We start from the raw sequence: 11,578 nt of genomic DNA on the forward strand, positions 1-11,578 counted from the left end.
TAATTTTTGTATTTTTTAGTGGAGACAGGGTTTCACCATGTTGGCCAGGCTGGTCTCGAACTCCTGACCTCAGGTGATCCACCCGCCTTAGCCTCTCAAAGTGCTGGGATTACAGACGTAAGTCATCACACCCGGCCGACACACCAACTTTTTGTGGGAAGTAAAACTATGGCTAGTTTCCTAAGCAGAGTTGACTGTTTCAAAAGGGTAAAGAAGGCCCCGCGCTGGCGGGCGCTCCTCTCTCCGCGGCGGGAAGTGGGCGGCAGCGGCGGTGGCTGAGCAGAGGACCCAGAGAGCGGCCTCGCGGGTCAGACAGGATCGTCGTGACAAAGGCTTCCATAGCTTGCTGGAAGAGAGGATCTCTGCTGCCTCTCCTCTTCTGTGGCTTTCTTGTGGGCTGCACGAGACGGCAGGACCCAGATAACCGTTCTCTCAAAGACACAATGTTTGCACGAGGACTGAAGGGGAAATGTGTTGGCCACGAGGAAAACGTGGAGGGAGCCCTAGCCGGCTTGAAGACAGTGTCCTCATACAGCCTGCAGCGGCAGTGCCTCCTGGACATGTCCCTGGTGAAGCTGCAGCTTTGCCACATGGAGCCCAACCTGTGCCGCTCAATCTTCACTGCCAGCATGGTCCGGCAGATCCAAGAGGAGATGGGACGTGGCGCTCAGTGGCACCCCAGGCTGCAGGGCGGGCGCCGCTCGACCGCTTGGGCTTCATGGAGGTCCTGTGCCGCGCGGCGTGGGAGCAGGAGGGGGCACGTCCTGCCTCTAGCTTGGGAGACGGCACTCACAGGGCCCAGTTTCTGACCTTTGCCCAGTCAGCTCAGCACAGATGCTGAGGCCCCCGTAGAGGAGCGTCTGGGAGATGGATGGCCCTCAGGAAAACAGAGGAAGCTTTCACAAATCACTCGGATCAGGTATTTGAAACGCTGGAGACTAAAAACCCCGGCTGCATGGAAGAGCTGTTTTCAGGCGTGGACAGCCCCTACTACGACCTGGACACGTTACTGACAGGCATGATGGGGGGCGCCGGGCCGGGCCGGGCCCCTGTGAAGGGCTCGAGGGTTTGGCTCCGGCCACCCTGGGCCCCAGCTCCAGCTGCAAGTCCGATCTGGGCGAGCTGGACCACGTGGTGGAGATCCTGGTGGAGAACCTGAGCCGGAGCCCTAAGCGCTCGCAGCTGTGTCTGACGCGTGGACAGGTGAGCACTGGCTCCTGCAGAGGGTGCGCCTGCAGCCAGCGGCCCAGCCTTAATGCCTTGTCTGCTGATTCTGAGAAATCCCAGAACAGACCATCACCAGCGGGGTCTGCAACCCAGGCCCGTCCCACTCACTTTCCCCGCTGCGGAGGGCCAGGCGGAGACAGCTGAAAGACTTCTCATCTCTGGGCTGGTCCTGACGTCCTTACAGCCCTGGGCCCCTGGTCTCTCTTTGTATCCCCCACTGTAGAGGACGGCGAGCCACAGCTGCATCAACCTCCTTTATATTTAGACAGGTGAGTTTTTTACAATTCAGTTTCAAGTGTTTGGAGCAATATTTTGTTTTAAGATACATATTTTTAAACGTTTCACACCTTATGTCTTTAGATTGTTTCAGCTATTTTCTTAGAAGTATATTTTTTCTATAGATATCCTTTGCTGCGACATTAGAACTTTTATAGCCTAAATAATTGTAGTTGATGTGTTTCATATTTTTCAGGTTTAAATAAGAGATTTTTTCTTGCAGTGAGCGTCACTACGGTACTTGTAAACAGTGTGAATGTATCATGTTTTACTTTAAACGTGTGTGCAATATTTCTCCATTATGTTCTGTACTACCGTGAGACCCGGGTGAAAATTAAGAACCGCACACAGCTACTACACTTTTTTTGTCATTAGAAAATCTACGGTGAGAGCCACACCTTCCTAGACTTGAGCATAAATTATGGAGATTTTATTTACGTCTATTTACATGCAAATGTCATTGAAGACAAAGGTCAAATATCTGTCTGTCTGGAGATCACGGGCACCAGTTGGTCTTCAGGGACCTCAGAAACCCTCGGTGGTGCCTTCTGATAGGCGGTATTCCTGAAGGTCTCCCATCAGCCCAGACACCTGCCCTGGGTGAGGAAATAACACTGCTACTGGATTAGAAATGCCTGTGCTGCTCTGTTAGTTTGGTGCTGGAACAAAAGGTCAAGGTTAGGCTGAAGTCTAGAAGGAAAGAAATCTGAATCCCTGTCATTCATGGCCCCTTGATCTGCAGGGTCATGGGTGCTGCCGCAGGGAGTGAGCTGGGGGTGCCTGCAAACTTCCTCTCCTGCCCCACCTCACCCTACTTGTGTTTCCACTTTCTCATGCTTATTCTAACTTCCTCACCCCTTAGCCAAAAAGGTTTGTTTTCTTTTGTGGATATAGCCATTCTTAAATATCAGTGATGTAAACCTCACTTTATTAAAAAATTATCCAGCAAAACAAAACAAAACAAAAGGTAAAGAAAAGAGACAAGGCATAAGGATTTTTAAAGTTTTGGGTTTTTCAAAAGCAAGAATTGAAATAAAAATAACATAATGAATGAATATAACAATGATTAGCTAAACTATTAATATTTGGTACACGAACTCATTTTGGATAAAAACTGAATTTTCTTAAACATTAATAAAAGAGGCTGGGTGCGGTGGCTCACACCTGTAATCTAAGCACTTCCGGATGCTGAGGCGGGTGGATCATGAGGTCAGGAGATCAAGACCGTCCTGGCTCACACGGTGAAACCCCGTCTCTACTAAAAATACAAAAAATTAGCCGGGTGTGGTGGCAGGCGCCTGTAATCCCAGCTACTCAGGAGGCTGAGGCAGGAGAATGGCGTGAACCCAGGAGGCAGAGGTTGCAGTGAGCCAAGATCGCACTACTGCACTCCAGCCTGGGGGAGAGAGCGAGACTCTGTCTCTAAAGAAAAAAAGAAAAAGAAATAGTCCCTCCCTAGACCTTATTATCTCATGAGGAAGTACAAAGATGAAAGGCACTTCTTTTTTTTTTTTTTTTTTTGAGACAGAGTCTTGCTCTGTCACCCAGGCTGGAATACAGTTGTGTAATCTCGGCTCACTGCAACTTCTGCCTCCTGGGTTGAAGCGATTCTTACTCCTGACTGTGATACTTAATATGATCTTAGAAAAATCATTTATTTTTTCGGATCCCTGGTTTTCTCTTCTGTAAAATGTGGATTATAGTATTTCACAGCGTTTCTTGAAGATATTAAATGCGAAGATTTTGTGGAGGGCTGGGAGAAATGTCAGGAAACATTGTAAAATCTGGGCACGTCTGTAAACAACTGAATTTCTGCTTGTACTTATAGAGGACCATGTGTACAAAATTTTTGCCCATCCAAGTAATTCTTTCAAATAGTGATTTCTGAGTAAAGAAAGTTTGATACTGATTTACTGTCCTCTGGACACTGAAAACCTATCATTCAGAATCAGCTGCATTAATTACTCTTGAAACATCTTTAGTAAAATGAATTTTTATCTTCTCATGAAATTTAAAAGGTACCTTTAAGCAAATATCTCCGTGATGTAACAGAGTTTATAGAGAGTGAGTGACAAATGGCAGCCACCAAATCACTTGATTAAAACTTAGGTCATGCCTATCACCTTCTGCTGGGTAATTAAAACATGCAGAAGGATCCAACCACGAGCAGCAGAACACAATAGTGGAGAAATTAAATATAAGGAATTAATATATGCTGATATCAGGGACAGGGAAAAATAATTTACGTGGCTGCACCACCAAACTCTTTATTACATAGAATGTTATATTTGAAAGAAACAGAAATCAGTGTCCTTGGTTTAGTCCTGGAGACTTTCTCTTCTCCATCTGTAGATAATCTGGTTATCTACACCCAAATTTTCATTCCTTCATCATGAATTCAGATCTACATGGATGTTTCAGAAGTAATATAAATTCCAAAAGCCCCAACCAATTAACTCTTGATTTTCCAAATGCCAAATTTTCTCCACTTGCAGTCTTCCCCTTCTCAACTGATGACAATTTCATCCTTCCAAGTGTTCAAGTAAAACTCTTGAATTCTTCCTTGACTCTTATTATATTTCCTTCCTACCCTCACCTATCCCCTATACATCTTAACCATCATATCACTTTAACAATCTTTACCACAACCTCCCTATTCCTAGTCACCATCATTGCCCACCTGCAAGAGTTTCCTACCTGGGGTCCTTCTATACCAGTAAGATGCCACAGAGTTTATAGAGGATAGGTGACAAGTGGAAATTCTTTACATTCCTCAATATTGCAGTCAGAGTGATTCTAGAATATGCATGAGAATACACCCTTCTCTGCTCAGCATCCTCCTATGGATTTTCATCACTGAGTCAAAGTCAAAGTCTTTCCAGTGGTCTAGGCCCTGCCACCTCTCCAACTTCAGCTCACCCTATACTTCATCCTGCTCATTCATAGCTGTTTCCTTGGTTATATCAAACGAATTCTCACCTCCATGCTGTTTTTCTCCCCTAGTTCTCAATGGGCTCTTCTCTCACTCATCTCAGGTCTCTGCTGACACATCATCAGTGAGGCCTTCCCTGACTTCCCTACATGAAACAGCAACCCACATTCTTCCCCAACCCAGCCCCACCTAACACTCCGTATCCGCCTTCCTGATTTGTTTTACTCCACAGCAACCTACTACCTTCTGACCGGTGATCCATTTACTTATGAACTATGTCTCTGAAAAGAAGATACACTGCATGGTTCCAGAGGCTTTTAAAAAATTTTAGTGCTCTTCAGCATGTCATAAACATTCAATAAAGAGTATTTTAAAGAACAAATGAGTCCAACTACTAACTTACAGATCAAGAAACTCAGCGTCAGGGAGCCCTGTGCTTTGTCTTCTGTCTTGTGGGGTGAGACAGTGTAGAACCCTGTCTAAAACCTTCACCTCCCTCTGCCCATTACCGTATTGTCCTCACTGCACCACACTGCTTTTAACTTCCTGAAGGACTCAGAAGTTTCCATAGTAATTATTAACTATTAACTTTGTTTTCTTCTCCATAATTCAAACAGAAGACATCCCAATTCTTTTTTTTTTTTTTCTTCCAGAGACTGAGTCTTGCTCTGTTGCCCAGGCTGGAGTGCAATGGTGTGATCTCAGCTCACTGCAACCTCTGCCTCCCGGGTTCAAGCAATTCTCCTGCCTCAGCCTCCCGAGTAGCTGGGATTACAGGCATGTGCCACCACATCCAGCTAATTTTTTGTATTTTTAGTAAAGATGGAGTTTCACCATGTTGGCCAGCCTGGTCTCAAAATCCTGTCCTCATGATCTGCCCGCCTCGGTCTCCCAAAGTGTTAGGATTATAGGTGTGAGAGCCACCGTGCCTGGCCGACATTCCAATTCTTGGGAAAAATATTTGCTAATTATTCATCCAACAATGGATTATTATCCAGAATACACAAGAAACTCAAAAACCTCAAAGACAAAGTGATAATAATAATAATATTTTAAAATGGGCAAATGATCTGAATAGACATTTCTCAAAAGAAGACAAACAAATGTTCAACAAGTATATGAAAAAGTGCTCAGCATTACTAATCGTCAGGGAAATGCGAATCAAAACCAGAATGAGACACCATCTCAGCCCAGTTGGAATGATTATTATCAAAAAGACAAAAAAAAGTGCTGGCAAGGATGTGGAGAAAGAGACCTATCATATACCGTTGGTGGAAATGTAAATTAATACAGTCATTATGGAAAACAGTATGGAGGTTCTTCAAAAATCTAAAAATAGAATGACCACATGATTCAGCAATTCCACTAGTGGGTATATATCCAAGGGAAAAGACATCAATCTGCACTTCCATGTTTATTGTAGCACTATTCATGATGGCCAAGATGTGAAGTCAACTCAAGTGTCCATCAACAGATGAATGGATAAAGTGTGGTATATAAACACAAATGAATACTATTTAGTCACTGAAAAAAAATGAAATTGCTTCATTTGTGGCAGCATGGATGAGTATGAAGGACATTATGTTAAGTGAAATAAGCCAGGCACAGAGAGATAAATACCACATGTTCTTATGCATATGTAGGAACTAAACCAGGGTATCTTCCAGAGATAGAGAGTAGAATGATACTTATCAGAGGCTGCAAAGGATAGGGGAGGGAGGGGAAATAAAGAGAAGTTGGTTAATGTGTACAAAAGCACAGTTATATAGACGGAATAAGTTCTAGTATTTGATAGTAGAATAGGAAAATTAAAGTTACTGATAATCTGTTGCGCATTTCAAAATAGCTGGAAGAGAAATATTATAATGTTCCCAAAGATAAATGTTTGAGTTGCTGAATATGCTGATTACCCTGATTTGATCTTTACAAGTTGTATACATGTATGGAAATGTTACTTTGTGCCATAAATATGTACAAGTATATGTCAATTAAAAATAATAGTAAAAACCTAAAAATTAATGAAAGATATTCCATTTTGTTCTTACCTGTATTTGTTCAATTATTTTTTCATCTTCTGGCACACTAGGATCTATTACAATGATAATATCTTCAAAACCATTATTATTCAGCCTAATGAAGGAACTATTTGACCGGTGCAGCAGGCACAGAACTAAGAGGAAAACAAAACTTCTGAATAACCACATTGTTCTTCTTTAGTTATTCCCGGCCCAAATGTTGGTTTGTTCAAGAGGCTTTTCTTCTCTTTCTCTTTATATATGTTTCTAAAACTTATCAATATTGGCTGACTATGGGATGTTGACTGTATAAAGGTACATTACGTGGGGAAATACATGACTAATTCACATAATTGTTTAATTATATGTTATCATAAAAGTGACTAAGAGTCAAATCAGATCATTTTATAAAATGCATTGCACGTTTTCCTCTTGGAACACATTGTCTTTGTTGCTGTCATTGTTGATATTCTACGGGCTCCTTGACAGCAGGGATTTTTTTTTTTTTTCAATAGGTTTTTGGGTAACAGGTGGGGTTTGTTTACATGAATAAGTTCTTTAATTATAATTTCTGAGATTTTGGCGCACCCAACCACCTGAGCAGTGTACACTGTACCCAATGTGTAGTCTTTTATCCCTCAGCCCCCACTCTTTACCCCAAGCCCCCAAAGTCCATTGTGTCATTCTTATGCCTTTACATCCTCATAGCTTAGCTCCCATTCATGAGTGAGAACATACGATGTTTGGTTTTCCATTCATGAGTTACTTCACTTAGAATAGTGGTCTCCAATTCCATCCAGGCTGCTGCAAATGCCATTATTTCATTTCTTTTTATGGCTAAGTAGTATTCCATGGTGTGTGTGTATGTACGTAGGTATGTGTGTGTGTGTGTGTATATATATATGTATATATATATATATCACATTTTCTTTATCCACTGGTTGATTGATGGGCATTTGGGCTAGTTTCACATTTTGCAATTGCAAATTGTGCTGCTATAAACATGTATGTGTAAGTATCTTTTTCATATAATGACTTATTTTCCTCTGGATAGATATCCAGGAGTGGTATTGCTGGGATTGCTGGGTCAAATGGTAGCTCCACTTTTAGTTCTATTTTTTTTTTTTTTTAAGATGGAGTCTCACTCTGTCGTTCAGACTGGAGTGCAGTGGTGCGATCTCGGCTCGCTGCAACCTCTGCCTCTAGGGTTCAAGCAATTCTTCTGCCTCAGCCTCCTGAGCAGCTGGGATTACAGGTGCATGCCACCATGCCCGGCTAATTTTTGTATGGTTTTTTTTTTTTGTTTTTTAGTAGAGATAGGGTTTCACCATGTTGATCAGGCTGGTCTTGAACTCCAACCTCGTGATCTGCCAACCTCAGCCTCCCAAAGTGCTGGGATTACAGGTGTGAGCCACCACACCCGGCCCACTTTTAGTTCTTTAAGAAATCTCCACACTGTTTTCCATAGTGGTTGTACTAGTTTACATTCCCAGCAGCAGTGTAAAAGTGTTCCCTTTTCACCACATCCATGCCAACATCTTTTTTTTTTTTTTTTTTTGATTATGGCCATTCTTGCAAGAGTAGGGAGGTATTGCATTGTAGTTTTGATGTGCATTTTTCTGATCATTAGTGATGTTGAGCATTTTTTCATATGTTTGTTGGCCATTTGCATATCTTCTTTTGAGAATTGTCTGTTCATTTCCTTAGCCCACTTTTTGATGGGACTGTTTTTTTCTTGCTGATTTGTTTGAGTTTGTTGTAGATTCTGGATATTAGTCTGTTGTCAGATGTATAGATTGCAAAGATTTTCTCCCACTCTGTGGGTTGTCTGTTTACTCTGCTGATTATTTCTCTGTGGGTTGTCTGTTTACTCTGCTGATTATTTCTTTGCTGCACAGAAGCTTTTTAGTTTAATTAAGTCCCAACAATTTATCTTTGTATTTGTTGCATTTGCTTTTGGGTTTTTGGTCATGAAGTCTTTGCCTAAGTCAATGTCTAGAAGAGTTCTTCTGCAGTTATCTTCTAGAATTTTTATGGTTTCAGGTTCAAAGATTTAAGTCTTTGATCTATCTTGAATTGATTTTTGTATAAGGTAAAAGATGAGAACCCAGTTTCATTCTTCAACATGTGGCTTGCCAATTATGCCAGCACCATTTGTTGAATAGGGTGTCCTTTCCCCACTTTTTTTGTTTGCTTTGTTGATCATCAGTTGACTTTAAGTATTTTGGTTTATTTCTAAGTTCTATATTCTGTTCCATTGGTCTATATGCCTGCTTTTATACTAGTACCATGCTGTGGTGGTAACTATGGCCTTATAGTATAGTTTGAAGTCAGGTAATGTAATGCCTCTCAGTTTTTTCTTTTTGCCTAGTCTTGCTTTGGCTATGCAGGCTTCTTTTGGGTTCCATATGAATTTTAGGATTGCTTTCCTAGTTCTGTGAAGACTGATGGTGGTATTTTGATGGGAATTGCATTGGATTTGTAGATTGTGTTTGGCAGTATGATCATTTTCATAATATTGATTCTACCCATCCATGAGCATGGGATGTGTTTTCATTTGTTTGTGTCATGTATGATTTATTCAGCAGTGTTTTGTAGTTTTCCTTGCAGAAGTCTGTCACCTCCTTGGTTAAGTATATTCCTAACTATTTTAATTTTTTTGCACTATTGTAAAATGGGTTGAGTTCTTGATTTGATTCTCAGCTTGGTCACTGTCGTTATATGGGAGAGCTACTGATTTGTGTACATTAATTTTGTGTCCCAAAACTCTGATGAATTCTTTGACCAGTTCTAGCTTTTTAGATGAGTCTTTAGGGTTTTCTAGATATACGATCATGTCATCAGCAAACAGTGACAGTTTGACTTCCTCTTTACCAATTTGGATGCCCTTTATTTTTCTCGTCTTGTTGCTCTGGCTAGGACTTCCAGTATTGTGTTGAATAGAAGTGGTGAAAGTGGGCATCCTTGTCTTGTTCTAGTTCTCAAGGGGAATGCTTTCAACATTTCCCTGTTCAGTATAATGTTGGCTGTGGGTTTGTCACAGATGGCTTTTATTACCTTAAGTATGTTGGGGACACATTTTCTATACTTTCTAATTTTGATGAATTTCCTAAACATAGACATATACTTTATATTTTCTGTAGAGTAGAATGTGAAAATTAATAAAAATCCATAATAAAATGAACAGATACAGTAATACTAATGTCTTTTATTTTTACAAAGCAATTTATCATCATTACAATGGTATAAATAATGCAAGAGATGATAAGATAGTTAAATGTAAATAACAGCAAATTAGTTAAGATAGGTTGGAGGTCCAAATAAAAGATTTTAAAGACTTTGATAAGTTTAGAAATCAAATTATTTACCTAAAAAAATACTGTCCAGTAAAGAAATAATAAAATTTCTTTCCATACAAGCATATCAAAAACTTTATCTGGTAGTTTGCTGGTTATTATTGAGGCAGAGTGAATCACGTTAATAGTTTGCATTTATTCAGTTCTTACCAGAGCACAGATTGGCTCACTTAACCCTCGCTGCAACTCTGTAAGGCCAGTATGCATATTACCTTCATTTTATGTGTGGAGGAACTGAGGCACACAGATTTAAGTAACTTGCGAATATCACACAGCTAGTAACTGGTAAAGTCAGGATCTGAACCCAGCATTCTTATCCCAGAGCCCATGGATGTAATCACTCCATCACAAGGCAATGCTGTTTTACTAGGCAAGTAATGTAATAAGTTTCTATAAAAAGGAGAAAGAAGATTAGGTTAGGAGATGTTATTGAATTAAGAATGTCTTATCTTAAAGCAAAAGATGCCAGGACTCATCAGAAACCCTCAAAAAGGACTGAACAATAGCAGAAAATGTCTTTAAGAGTTCAGACAAAAGGATATGATGTTGAATTCTTGGCAACATCCTCAAGATAGAGGCTTTATCATATGTGCTCAGACACTGTTCTCTTGGACAGCGCACCACACCTTCCTTCCATTTTCTCAGGAATATTACAGGATAATTGTACATTGATAGAATTAGGAAAGGAGCTCTTACACACTGGCAGCTCTGGGAAGCTGTGATTATCTGGAGTGAATAGACTGGGTATTAACAAATACATCCTATGCAGTCTTGCCCTCACTGACCCTCCCTTCCTCTTGCTCCCTGCTTCTCCCTGAACTCCAGCTTTGGTGGCTCCAAGAAAACCAAGTATGCTCCCATCCCACAGAACTTGGGCTCAGGAAATTGTTTTTGACTGGTTGACTAAATGAATAAAGAATGATTATCATTTTAACCAAAATAACAGCTTTTCACAATGCCTAAACAGAAGCTTGTCCAAGGCCTTTGAAATGTTGAAGAAGCCTGGTGGACTTAGATCCCCTGTATTGTTTGGGGAAGTGTTTATTTTGAGGAGGTGCTATTATAACCTTAAAAAACTCAGGAAACTCTCAGTTATACATTTGGAAGGGAGAGAATTCCTCTTTGCCAAAGCAGTTAGAAAAAACTCCCTTCAGGCAATGGGCACATGTGGCCTGGTGAAAAAAGGTGAATATTTATAACAGTCTCTCCCTAATTTTTCCTGGTGTCGCAGGAACCTCAAAATTGGAGATAAATGTATATCCTTGTCTTGTTTTCCATCTATCCCCCTGGTTGAGTTTCTAATACTCTTCTAAAAGAGGAAAGTGAGAAGCTGCTCTGGTGGCCTCAAAGATACCCCCTTCCATAACTAGTCTACATATTACAGTTTCCAGGTCAGCTGGTCCAGCTACAAGGGCCACTGCCTCCATCAACCTCAGGTAGACATTCCAGCAGAAGCAGGCTTGTCACAAATCAGAAAAGACTGTGCTAAGTGAGTCAAACCTAGATTTAATTCAACTCAGGCAAACAGGCTCACTTGAGTCACTCAAAAGGAATGAGTTTCCTTGTCTGTTACCGGGTCAAAAAAGAACTATAAAAAAATCAGTTGTTACGTATTTGTTTAGTGTGTAATAGAAAAATGTATCCAACATAACAAACTTGTGTTTGCACGATACTACTGTCAGAATAACACCATATTTGTTTTTCTCTCTTTTTTATTGTGAAATAGTAATTGTACATATTTATGAGCTTCATGTGATATTCTGGTACATGCA

At 40.8% G+C, this 11,578-nt stretch overlaps 1 protein-coding gene and 1 pseudogene across 1 annotated transcript in view; one reads left to right on the forward strand and one right to left on the reverse strand.

Annotated features, from left to right (window-relative positions):
- LOC105482784 (chloride channel accessory 4) overlaps positions 1 to 6,687 on the reverse strand; it is a 34,649-nt gene extending 27,962 nt beyond the window's left edge. The window contains exon 1 of the mRNA XM_011743124.2: positions 6,481 to 6,687. Coding sequence (XP_011741426.2) covers positions 6,481 to 6,639 — 159 coding nt within the window. The 5' untranslated portion in view covers positions 6,640 to 6,687. The remainder of the gene's footprint in view (positions 1 to 6,480) is intronic.
- Positions 295 to 4,628, forward strand: LOC105482783 (cell division cycle-associated protein 4-like; annotated as a pseudogene).
- Positions 6,688 to 11,578: the final 4,891 nt, after the last annotated feature.

The sequence above is a fragment of the Macaca nemestrina genome, chromosome 1 (assembly GCF_043159975.1).
Source record: "Macaca nemestrina isolate mMacNem1 chromosome 1, mMacNem.hap1, whole genome shotgun sequence".
Classification (NCBI taxonomy): domain Eukaryota; kingdom Metazoa; phylum Chordata; class Mammalia; order Primates; family Cercopithecidae; genus Macaca; species Macaca nemestrina.